Raw genomic sequence first — 13,817 nt, 5'->3', positions numbered from 1 at the left:
CAGATTGCAGGACAGATATGCGTCCTCCTCGTGTCTGGCGCAACAGTGGAGCAGTGTAACACATCGTACACTATCAGAGACGACAGTCCGCTGCCATTTATTACGGCATGGGTTACGTGCGCGTCGTCCACTTTTCCGCCTACCTTTGACGAATGAGCAGAAACATGCTAGACGGCAGTTGTGTATGGAACGACGTCACTGGGGACAAGAATGGCATCAGATGATGTTTTCAAACGAATCCAGGTCCTGTTTGTTTGAAAATGGTAGCCGCATCTTGGTTCACCAAGGAAAGTGTTAGCGACATCACAGTGACTACAGTTGCACGGGACATACAGCGCCAGCTCAATGCCTTATGATGCGGGGTACTGTTGGGTACAACCAAAAATCACAGCTAGTGCGTGCGTAGGGTATTGTGACCAATGTGACCTACGTGAATAACATCCTGCGACCCATAGCCATACCCTTTACGCAGAACATCCGAGACGCCTTTTTTCAGCAAGACAATGCACCACAACATCTTGATACACGAACACGTACCTTCTTGGTATCAGAGGATGTCAGCCTTTTGCCCTCTCCCGCCAGATCACAATACTTCTTGCCAATCGAAAATGTGTGGGATATGGTGAAAGAACGGGCGCAGCACTGTGACCCAGAGCCAACTACCACAGATGAACTTTGAAACCAGGTGAATGCGCAATGTATAGCTATACTATTAGACACCATTCGCGCCTTATACGCATCGATGCCTTCACGCATGGAACAAATTATTAGGGTCCATGGCAGACCCTGTGTCTACTGGGCAACAGGACACATGCTGAACCGAGGTGACTGAAATGCTAATCATTTTTGCAGAACATTCTAATGTTCATGTCCTTTGAATATGAATGTCCTATCTCTAGTCGTTCAAGGTATTACGTTTTTTTCTGAACATGAGCGCAATTTCTGAGCAGTTACTTTTGATCTTTCTTGATTTTGTGGACGACTCATGCTCATAGCTCATAGACGGGTTGCAAGGAAATTGCCCCATAACAACAACAGAAATTGTTCTCTACAAAGTCTATCGGTCAAATACTGAGTTACCTTATGTTATAGATAGGATAGCAAAAGGAAAATGGGTGTAGCGTTCAAGGTTTAAAAAATAATGCTGTCTAGCTCGTGACGAAAATGGGACGCAATTATAGCAAAGAGAAAATCGTCAGTCCAACGAACCTACTGAGATGGTAACGGAAGAGTCGATGGACATGGAAATTAAGCCATAGTTGACAAAGCAGTCTGTACATTGAGCAAGCAGTAAAGGAAACTAAGGCGAAATTTGGAAAGAAATTAAAACTCAGAGAGAAGAAATAAAAACTTGAGGTTTTCCGATGACGTTGTAACTTTATCAGAGACGGTAAAGAACTTTGAATGCAAGTTGAACGGAATGGACAGCGTCTTGATAAGAGACTGGAATATAGTCGAATTAAATCAGGCAATGCTGAGGGAAATAGATGATTGAAATGACATTAAAAGTAGGAGCAGAGTTTTGCTATTTGGGCAGCAAGATAACTGTTTATGGTCGAAGCAGAGAGGATAGAAAATGCAGACTGTTTATACAAGAAAGGATTTCTGAAAAAGAGGAACTTTTTTATGTTACGGATTGAAAATCCATGAAGTCAAGATCACCCATAAAATGTTTTTTATTTGGATTGGTTACTAGTTTCGGCTAACAATCTAGCCATTTTCAGATCTAAGATGTAAAACAGATTTTCTCTTACGTTAGCAACGTTCAACAGCTTACAGAAAAGCATATAATATTGTCGCAGCGTTCAAGATATAAACACGAATTAATTTAAGAATACATACCATGAACCAGTCTTGATTATTGTTGGTGCCTTTACGGCTTCACACATCGTTATAACTTTTTTAAAAAACGACAACATCCATACATGACATAATTAAAAATAGCTTTTCATCGGGGCCAGTGTAATTGTACGATGGTCATAAAATTGAAAATATACATTAATATAGAGAGAAGGTAGTGAAAATAAAACAATATTTGCATAAGGTTCTATCCATTAAAATTACTAAATGTAAAAGAGATCGTTTTATGGAAGGCGTTATGCCGTTACAACTTCGTACACGCCACAATCAGTATTTACATCATTTCGTAACATAGATCATCATATATGTGTTTCTGTAACGTGGTACATGTGAATACTATGGGATTTGACGATCATTACAACGTTCAAGAAACCCAACATTAGGCATATGCATAGTCTACATATGTGTGGTCAGTACTGTGGCGAAATGAGGACTGACAGCCACTAGGTTTTGACAGGTTGCTTGAAGCAAAGATCGACAGATGGTGTTAGCAGCTGGCTATACAACTTACATAAAATCTACATGTTTTAATAATAATTTAAGGTACAGGATTTAAATGTAATGAAAATTAAGTAGTTGACATCAATACAGCTCGTCTTATAGTAAAACCAACAGGCCTTCTATAATAACTGGCATGATAGGAATCTGCTGACGTTATAAAAACCAAGCGATGCCGTTTTATGCAGTACTTTATCGGGTTAATGCGTTTATGGGGTTGCCGGCCTTAGCCATTGTCTCAAAATATTTTTATTTTTAATACGTGTCTGCACAACGAACGAAATTATAAGGAACATCACCAACTCGCAACTCTATGGTCCACAATTGAGGTCGAACTAATGATAAGCAGTTTTTTTCATCGTTGTGGAGATAACAGGTCATACAGTTACTAGACTGATATAAAATTGTGCAATGGACACAATGAAAGAACAGCATTTTTAAAAACATATTACAATGTATGTCTTGATGACAGATCATGACTTAAGGAGCTTCACTCATATGCAACAATACGAATCATAACGGAGGTCGAAACAACGCTGGGCTATTTTTATGTCGAAGCGGCGGTACTAGGTAACAACAACAGATATCATTTATTAAATGAAAAAGGACAAACGTATGAACATGTAGGCAATATATAATCAATAAGATATTATAAAAGAAAAATAATAAAGACTGCATTTAGTTCTGTGGCTAGATGCTCACCAAGATCATACTTAATAAGTGCAATACTTAGGTTCCTGGAATTTATCGTAGTCTTACACATTCGATGTCCCATTGCTCGATATCCACAGACAGAAATATTTATATTTGTAACTAAATTTGTGCCATACTCTGTCACCTCATTGGCATTTCTAATCTTAGAAAACTCTTACTTAATCCGGCTTTATAAGATTTCTCGAATGCATCGGTGAGATTTAGTCATAGTAGCCGTCCATATGTAGGTGGTACCGTTGCCTGAAGTCTAAGTTCAAATCGGTGGTTCAAGAATGTGTATAAGAAATACGTGTGAAAGGAGGAAAGGTAGAGATCAAGGAGTTAGGTTTCACAAGAGCGTCCAAATCAGCGCTTGTTCAGTATTACTACCTTGAGCAATCACATATAAACGAAAGGAAAACGCATTTCCTATTCATTAATAATCTATTGAAGCGACAAAATAGTTTCAGTTTTTGTGCAGATCCTATGGGACTCGTTTGTTTTGCCTGTGATGATACTGTGTAAGTTAAAGCCTTAGTTCCGGCGGTGCTGCAACAGTCCTGCAGGAACCATGGATTCTCCGTTTAATAAATACATGGCTGCTATGGAACGCAAAGTTGAGAAGTTGATTTATTGTGACAGTCATTACGGGCTAAATATCATCTGCGTTGTTCCTACTTCTTTTTAAGCTTGTACGTACAGGTTTTCAAGAAGTTAAGAAGTCGTGTTATGTGAAGTACTGGGCTGAAAAAAGTGCAGAAAATTACAGCGTTTAAACTGCATCGATGAATAAGAAGCTAATGATAACGAGTTAATAACGCTAACAGTCTTTAATATTCAATACTAAGTGGTTTGTGCTTTCGTCTAATATACTTTCACTCTGTCAGTGAGTATCATTTCTCATGTTATGCTACTTTATCTGTTCGTATATGCAGAGGACGTGAAACTGGGCCTGGGACAGCTTGCAGCGCAATGCGTGGTGTTTTTCGTGGCGGGCTTTGAGACATCGGCAACAACCATGGGATTTGCGCTGCACGAACTGGCCTGGAACCAGGACATCCAGAGGAAGCTGCAGCGGGAGGTGGACGACACACTGAAGGAGTCTGCCGGACAGCTGACGTACGACGGCGTCATGAGCATGACGTATCTTGACAAAGTTATTTCAGGTAAGACGAAATGTTCCTGAACAGTCCACTTTCTGCCTCTCGAGATTCCACTTACATGTGAGGTGACTGTTTTCAGTTATGTATGGAGCCTTGTCAATGAATAATGTAAGTGACCATGCGAAATTTTACCTTTGTGTTAGGTAAATCAAATTCGAAATTGGTTTTGCTGCCCAGATTGTGCTGTAGTGAAAGATCACAGATAAGACTGTCCTTAAGGCTTGTAAGCTCACATTTATTACAATAAATGACGTACCTGAAATGTTACCACTCTCATTATTACGTCAGATAGGCAATGCACGTAGTAAGTTCATCGTATTCATTACTTATTACTTATTACTGCTATGAAGTTGCAATCACGTTTGTAAGGATCAAGGTTCTATCACTTTTTTTACCACTTCCCCAAACTTATTTCAGCAAAATTTGTCGGTTGATACTTCCAAACATCACGTCGAATCGGAGTTCCTGCTCCTTCTGCTACGTCCTCGACACCTACAAGGCGTCCCTAACAAACTAACATCCAAGCTACCTGAGCCCAGTTTTCCCACAGATTCGAAAGTACAGTCGTGCTCAAAAGTATCAGAACGACCTGAATTACATTTCGCCCGATTCGTATGCAACCCCCATAACGCAGCTGTCTAGCAGGTCCTCTAATCGCTCCTCGGTACAGTCGTTTAACTATTGAAAATGGTTCCAACAAGTCACCACTAGAAAACACTGCTCTGTATCGCAAGAACTCAAGATGTAAAGTAATACCACGATACTACAAATTTCAGGGAACCCCTTATCACAGATAAGACTGTCCTTAAGGCTTGTAAGCTCACATTTATTACAATAAATGACATACCTGAAATGTTAGCACTCTCATTATTACTTCAGATAGGCAATGCACGTAAGTTCGTCGTATTCATGATTTCCTCTTCAAAGTAACATACCGTACTTATTATTTAACACAAAATGACACAAAAATTTTAAGTTATTCATGAGCAGCTACTTGAGAATATGTATGAACTTCAAATGACACGACGAACCGTCTCGTTCTGCATATGGATTCAAACCAAGGTCATGCAGAGTAAGCAAAGATTTCGTGACTGACTATTCATATAGAGAGTGATTCCTCGATTTTGGACAATATCAGTTAGCATATATCAACTTTAAATTACACAACGTAAACAAGTAAAATTCATGCCATGAATTTTATTTTATTTGTTCTTCGTTTTTTCGCCGTATTTAAGTATTTAATTTTTTCTCCTGTAAGGCTGATTTATAACTTCACTAACCAATCTTTGGGTTGTGAAGTTCTACAATTACTACCACTGAACGAAAAGTACTAGAAGTGGTTCATGCTATAGTTTACTTAACCACTCTCCGTGTAGCTAAGTGCTAGCTCAGGGTTAGTTTACGTAGCCTGCAGTTATCGTGGAGTCCTCTCGGTCCTCTTGAACTGTGGCCAAATTACACACGTTCTAGGGGGTCATGTGTTTGGAGAGCTATCGACGAAACTACCTATCGTTTCACTATCTTACTGGGGCCTAAAAGTTCGTCGACCCGTGATCATTGCTAAATCTGAGCTGAGCTATGTTCAGAGTAGTCTCAGTGATCAAAAATATCAGAGCTCAGGATCAAATTTTTCAGTTCGCAGGCCGATCACTTGACAGGAGGGAACTCAAATCAATACAGTCAATTGACAGTCAGGTAGTTTCTGTGTTATCTGGTTCAAATGGCTCTGAGCACTATGGGACTCAACTGCTGAGGTCATTAGTCCCCTAGAACTTAGAACTAGTTAAACCTAACTAACCTAAGGACATCACACACATCCATGCCCGAGGCAGGATTCGAACCTGCGACCGTAGCGGTCTCGCGGTTCCAGACTGCAGCGCCAGAACCGCGCGGCCACTTCGGCCGGCTCTGTGTTATCTGCATTAACTATAGTGTAGGGGATAACACTACATTCTCTGCAGGAAGTATTTATGAAGACCCCACCCATACTGTGACCCCTCATGTGTCACATCAAGATTGTGTGTATAAACAACTGGATAAGACACTGCGATCTACACTGATAGAATTCCTCGAGTAAGTAGTAGCGCCACTTCTGTGCCTGTTTTGCCGAAAGTATTTTCTTTTCCTATCTTAGCTATCCATTGGGTACTTCGATTTTGTAGTAGTATACCATCTCCAGCATATTCAGTTTCATCTTCCAGTTTTCCGACTGTGCAGTATTGACCCTTGTGTCCCACTGCTATGAAGTTGCAATCAAGTTTGAAAGGATCAAGGTTCCATCACTTTTTTTACCGGTTTCCCCCAAACTAATTTCAGCAAAATTTGTCGGCTGATACTTCCAAACATCACGTCGAATCGTAGTTCCTACTCCTTCTCCAACGACCTCGACACCTACAAGGTGTCCCTAACAACTACATCTACATCCACGCTATAAAACAACCAAATATGCAGCAGTCACTTGCAAAATCATGTTTTATTTATTCACTTTTGCGAATCGATTTCAACTGATTTGCAAAAGTGAATAAATAAAACATGATTTTGCGACTGGTTGCTGCATATTTGGTTATTTTATGGTTTACGGTCGCTGCTCGACTTGGGAACCACATGGAACCCACCATTCACATCCACACTATACTCCGCAAGCCACCTAATGGTGTGTGGCGGAGGGTACTTTCGGTACCATTATCTGATCCCTCCAACCCTGTTCCACTCGCGAATAGTGCGTGGGGATGATTGTCGGTAAGGCTCTGTATTCGCTGTAATTTCTCAAATTTTCTCCTCGTGGTCAATAGGCGAGATGTATGTGGGGGGAAGTAATACGTTGTCTGACTCCTCCTGAAAAGTACTGTCCCGAAATTTCAATAGTAAATCTCTTCATGATGCACAACGCCTCTCTTGTAACCTCTGCCAGTAGAGTTTGTGTAGCATCTCCGTAACGCTCTCTCGCCAGCTAAACGATCCCGTGACGAAACGCGCCGCTCTTCCTTGGATCTTCTCTATCTCCTCTATCAGTCCTACATGACAGGGATCCCATACAGATGAATAATACTCAAGAATCTGGCGAACAAGCACCTTATAAGCCAATTCTTTCTACATTTCCTTAAGATTCTTCCGATGAATCTGAGTCTCGTGTCTGCTTTTCCCATTGTGTGTTTTATGTGGTCATTCCACTTAAGGTCGCTTTGGATAGTTAAGCCTACATTTTTTACGGCAGACACTGTCTCCAGCTGTTTGTCATCATTAGTATAGCTGTACAATAGTGGATTTCTTTTCCTATGTATGCGCAATATATTACATCTATTTATTACATTTATTTACGTTCAGGGTCAACTGCCAGAGCCTGCACCATTCATCAATTCTCTGCAGGTCGTTCTGCAAGTTCTTACTATCTTCTGGCGTTGCTACTTTCACATAAAAAACTGCATCATCTGCGAACAGTCTTAAAGAGCATCCGACACTTTCTACTAGATCAATTATATACACTCCTGGAAATTGAAATAAGAACACCGTGAATTCATTGTCCCAGGAAGGGGAAACTTTATTGACACATTCCTGGGGTCAGATACATCACATGATCACACTGACAGAACCACAGGCACATAGACACAGGCAACAGAGCATGCGCAATGTCGGCACTAGTACAGTGTATATCCACCTTTCGCAGCAATGCAGGCTGCTATTTTCCCATGGAGACGATCGTAGAGATGCTGGATGTAGTCCTGTGGAACGGCTTGCCATGCCATTTCCACCTGGCGCCTCAGTTGGACCAGCGTTCGTGCTGGACGTGCAGACCGCGTGAGACGACGCTTCATCCAGTCCCAAACATGCTCAATGGGGGACAGATCCGGAGATCTTGCTGGCCAGAGTAGTTGACTTACACCTTCTAGAGCACGTTGGGTGGCACGGGATACATGCGGACGTGCATTGTCCTGTTGGAACAGCAAGTTCCCTTGCCGGTCTAGGAATGGTAGAACGATGGGTTCGATGACGGTTTGGATGTACCGTGCACTATTCAGTGTCCCCTCGACGATCACCAGTGGTGTACGGCCAGTGTAGGAGATCGCTCCCCACACCATGATGCCGGGTGTTGGCCCTGTGTGCCTCGGTCGTATGCAGTCCTGATTGTGGCGCTCACCTGCACGGCGCCAAACACGCATACGACCATCATTGGCACCAAGGCAGAAGCGACTCTCATCGCTGAAGACGACACGTCTCCATTCGTCCCTCCATTCACGCCTGTCGCGACACCACTGGAGGCGGGCTGCACGATGTTGGGGCGTGAGCGGAAGACGGCCTAACGGTGTGCGGGACCGTAGCCCAGCTTCATGGAGACGGTTGCGAATGGTCCTCGCCGATACCCCAGGAGCAACAGTGTCCCTAATTTGCTGGGAAGTGGCGGTGCGGTCCCCTACGGCGCTGCGTAGGATCCTACGGTCTTGGCGTGCATCCGTGCGTCGCTGCGGTCCGGTCCCAGGTCGACGGGCACGTGCACCTTCCGCCGACCACTGGCGACAACATCGATGTACTGTGGAGACCTCACGCCCCACGTGTTGAGCAATTCGGCGGTACGTCCACCCGGCCTCCCGCATGCCCACTATACGCCCTCGCTCAAAGTCCGTCAACTGCACATACGGTTCACGTCCACGCTGTCGCGGCATGCTACCAGTGTTAAAGACTGCGATGGAGCTCCGTATGCCACGGCAAACTGGCTGACACTGGCGGCGGCGGTGCACAAATGCTGCGCAGCTAGCGCCATTCGACGGCCAACACCGCGGTTCCTGGTGTGTCCGCTGTGCCGTGCGTGTGATCATTGCTTGTACAGCCCTCTCGCAGTGTCCGGAGCAAGTATGGTGGGTCTGACACACCGGTGTCAATGTGTTCTTTTTTTCCATTTCCAGGAGTGTATATTGTAAACAGCAGCGGTTCTACCACACTCCTCTGTGGCACTCCGGATATTAAGAGCGACGTGTTGAGTTCTGTCTGCAAGAAAGTCTTGAATCCAATCGCAGGTCTGCTCCGATACTCCGTAAGCTTGTATTTTTTTCATTAAACGGCAATGCGGGATGGTGTCAAATGCCTTACTGAAATCAGAATGAATCTGAGTGCTGTTGTCCCCAGCGCTTTGGACCTCATGGAGGAACAGACCGAGCTGAGTTTCTCAGGATCTCTGCTTGCAGAATCCACGTTGATTCTTGTAGCGGAGATGTTCATTTTTCAACAACGTCAAAATTCTTGATCATAAAACGTGTTCCATAATTCTACAACAGACTGACGTCAACGATGTAGGTCTATAATTGTATGAATCTGTCTGACGGCCTTTCTTAAAAACGGGAATGACCTGCGCTTTTTTCCAGTCGTTAGGTACCTTTCCTTCCTCAAGCCATCTACGATAAATTACTGCTAGAAGGGGAGCAAGGCCTTTCACATAATTTTTATAGAATCTTATAGGATGGTCCTGAAGCCTTTCCACTACTAAGCGATTGTAGCAGATTTTCAATTCCGCGATCGGTTATCTCAGTATCTGCCATTTCGACGTTCGCACGATGATTCAAAGGAGGGACAGTGCTACGATCTTGCGCGGTGAAACAACTTCGGAAGACCGAATTCAGCATTTCGGCCTTCTCTCTGTTATCTTCCGTTTCGGTGCCGGTGTGGTCGCTGAGAGAATGAATAGATGATTGTGACCCACTTACTGATTTTACATACGACCAAACTCTCTTATTGTTTTTACTGATGTCCGTTGACAACGTTTTAATTTCAAGATCATCGAACGCTTTTCTCATTGCTCTCCTTACGCTCATTTTCGCTTCGTTCAACTTTTGTTTGTCAGCTAGATTTTTACTTCTCTTGTATCTGAGATGAAGTGCTCCTTGTTTAAGTAGCGTTTTTGTAACACAGCTATTAAACCCTGGTGGATCTTTCCCATCCCTTAAAACCTTACTCGGAACACACTTGTCTAGGGAATATTGAACGATGTCTTGGAATTTTTTCCATTTGTTCTCCATATCTTCGTCGTCATCACCGAATATTTAATGCTGAGTGCTCAGATATTCTGAAATTTGTAACCTGCCACACTTGCTGAGCAAATATATCCTTCTAATTTTCTTAACATTCCTTGGTGAACCCGTCGTCATAGATGCTGTCACAGCCTTATGATCACTGATACCTTCCTCTACATTAACTGATTTGATAAGTTCAGGTCTGTTTGTTGCCGGGAGGTCTAAGACGTTACCCTCACGAGTTGGTTCTCTAACTAACTACTCAAGGTAATTTTCGGACAAGACATCCAGAACAATGCAACGAGATTCCCATCTCTGGCACTAGTTTTGATTCCATAACCTGTCAAGTTGAAGTCACCCCCAATTACAACTGCAAGATCAGGAAAATTACTAATGATATTCTGCAGGTTCTGTCTGAAGCGCTCTACAGCTACAGATCCTGACCCAGGTGGTCTATAAAAGCATCCGATCATCATTTTTGACCGTTCTTTGATACTCAATTTCACCGGCCGGGGTGGCCGAGGGGTTCTAGGCGCTACAGTCTGGAACCGCGCGACCGCTACGGTGGCAGATTCGAATCCTGCCTCGGGCATGGATGTGTGTGATGTCCTTAGGTTAGTTAGGTTTAAGTTAAGTAGTTCTAAGTTCTAGGGGACTGATGACCTTAGAAGTTAAGTCCCATAGTGCTCTGAGCCATTTGAACCATTTTTTTGATACTCAATTTCACCAAGATTAAGTTACATTCGGAATTCATGGTAACCTCGCTAGGTTTTATCGAATTTTTTACTGCAATAAACACGCCGCCACCATTGGCGACTAACCTATCCTTACGATAAACATTCCAATCTGAACTTAGGATTTCGTTGTTATTGACATCTGTATGGAACGTCCGCATTGAACAAATATACATGACTGTGCTTAAACTGACACACAATATTTTTAGCGCAACGCAATCTGACTTTCAAAAATCCCTACAAAAGAATGGCCCTGACTAACATTAACCTATACCTTTCACAAATCACTTACATCACAAAAATCTTCGTTACAAGAACTACTGCAATACAGCGAGCGCCACTACTGCCAGCTAAATAAAAGATTCAAACTACTGAAGGCACTAACTACTGATAGGCATAGTTAGCAAATGAAAGATTTTGATAGAGAACAAACAATGTATTTACCTCAATAGGGTTCAAAAGTCATAATATATATAGCAGTTCATGACATCCAGTCTTACAAATTTCAAAATTCCGCCATCTCTCTCCCCACATCCACCACTGCTGGCAGCTCACCTCCAACTGCGCAACGCTATGCGCTGTTCACATCCAGCTGCCCAACACTACAATGGCAGACAACAATGCAAACTAGCCACAGACTGCACACAGCACAGCCAGTGATTTTCATACAGAGCGCTACGTAACGTTGCCAATAAGAAAACATAAACAGCCTACTTATATAGCCCCCATGCTCCCCATAAAAAAGTTTACAAATTGTTTTGGGCAGTGGCCAATAATGATTTGATAAAATTTTTCATAATTACAATAACAAAGATATCAAATGCACACACTTATGGATACAATGTTGGTCAAAAGCTAAAATTTTCTCACAGTCCATAAAGACAGTCCTGATCATTCATCACAGTAAAATTGCAGTTTTTTTCTCAAAGCCTGAGCAGTAAAAGACAATGCACATGGAAGTAGTGGATTTCCATGTAATCTTGAAGAAGTAGTGCTGTCCTTCAAACGAAAAGACAGTGCTGACTCTTGACATGCAGACAGGTAATGGGCCACAACAGAGCAAACCCACTGCAGAGTCAGTCGAAGTTGAAGAATATTGGTAGGTAGGTCATCACAGAGCAGACCAATGTAGTATTGTTAGATATTACGGTATTGGTGGGCCACCAAAGATGCAGACCCACTATAGTCCTTGTAGAGATAATGGTATTAGTGGGCCATCAAACGTGCAGACCCACTGTAGTCCTTGTAGAAATAATGGTACTGGTGGGCCATCAAAGATGCAGACCCACTGTAGTCCTTGTAGAGACGGCCAGCAGCCATCTGTTGCGACTGTGCAGGTGGACAATCACCATCGAAGAGTCTTGAGGAGAATATAGCAAGTCCATAAACCACCACTTGTCCACTCACAAAGTTTTTGGAATTGTCCTTAGAACCAGCAATGCTGTTATCCAGTCCCTAGCTGAATTATTAACACACGTGCAAACACTAACAGTCCCTACTTCTCACATACTGTGCATATATTATGACCAACAGAAACGTGTGCAGTGAAATGATACTTAATTTGAAGAACTGGTAACAATTACAATTTGATAACATAAGAATACAATAACAAAGGTACAAAATACATCATTAAAGAACATAACAATACAGATAACATTTGTAATACAGGCTTTAAAAAAGAATCGAAATAACATATACATCAGTGTTACAGTGACATAAGTTCATACATAAAAGATCAGAATAACTTTTGAAACATCAACTTCACACATGAGCATTAAAGCAGAACAGAATAAATAATGTCCAAACATCTTTACAAAGAAAATAACATATCATCAGAAAAATTCTATAACATAACTCATATCAGCTAAACACATAAAGACAGGAAAAACACAAATATACAAGAGTACACAAACACATAGCAGAATAACACAAGAGGAAAGGGCAGGGTTTGTTTTCAGTGTAACATTTGGTACTGCAGTCCAACCTAAAACTTCATTCCATAGATCTTTCGTCTTATTTCAATCTTTGTTTCCACCAAAAAAAATTCTATCCAAGCATGCTTTCTGTATTTTGTTCACATCTTCTTTCAAAATTCATTTTGGCCAAACCATTTTCTAATAGCTTCCCAATGCATTTCTTCCAATTCATCACAACTCGTTCTCTCATATATCCTACCCCATCTTAAGCTAACTTAAATCTACTGAGCTCAGATGCTAAACTAAGGGATGAGGCAATGCAGCAGCACAAAACAATTAACACAAACAGCAATGATAAAAAATACAAATGGCAAAGCAAGCAGCATAAATTAGCAGACCAATTGCAATATTACAACTAATATAAGGCAATGTGCAGCAAACAATAAAAATAAATTAGTAGTAAAACTGGCTTAACAGAGTAACACAAAGTTAAATTCAGTAACACTATGCCTGGCAAGCAGCAGCAGAAAATGCAATAACTTACACCTAAACATGACAAAGCTCAAGCAGAAAAAAAATATTACAGTAAAAATGGCCATGTTTAATACCTATGTCACATCTTAACACTAGAGTGATGCATCACGAGAACTTACACTAGCAGATAAGTTACCAAATCGTAAAAAAATTATTTATGCAATTCCTGTGAAGGGAAATGTCTATTTATGTGCCCTCGTTTTCTTGGAAGTAGATCATAAATTTCTTATTGACTTGATCTCTAGGCATAAAATAACTATATTAGTACATCTATTAAATTTTATTTTAACCAATGCTGCAGTGCAGCTAGAAACTAGATATTAAACAAATTGAGTAAATAAATACATAAAGCAAGCCATATGGCATTTCTCTCAACTAGCAAGACAATAGCCGTGAAATGTTTCTCATCATTTCATTAGG

The 13,817-nt window shown here is 41.7% G+C and overlaps 1 protein-coding gene across 1 annotated transcript in view; it reads left to right on the top strand.

The window, feature by feature from the left end:
• Nucleotides 1-13,817, top strand: part of LOC126262420 (probable cytochrome P450 6a14) — a 102,270-nt gene that overhangs the window by 57,518 nt on the left and 30,935 nt on the right. The window contains exon 5 of the mRNA XM_049959053.1: nucleotides 3,987-4,217. Within this exon, the coding sequence (XP_049815010.1) occupies nucleotides 3,987-4,217 (231 nt within the window). The remainder of the gene's footprint in view (nucleotides 1-3,986; nucleotides 4,218-13,817) is intronic.

This window comes from Schistocerca nitens, chromosome 6 (assembly GCF_023898315.1).
Source record: "Schistocerca nitens isolate TAMUIC-IGC-003100 chromosome 6, iqSchNite1.1, whole genome shotgun sequence".
NCBI lineage: Eukaryota > Metazoa > Arthropoda > Insecta > Orthoptera > Acrididae > Schistocerca > Schistocerca nitens.
This window is presented reverse-complemented; position numbering and strand designations above follow the sequence as displayed.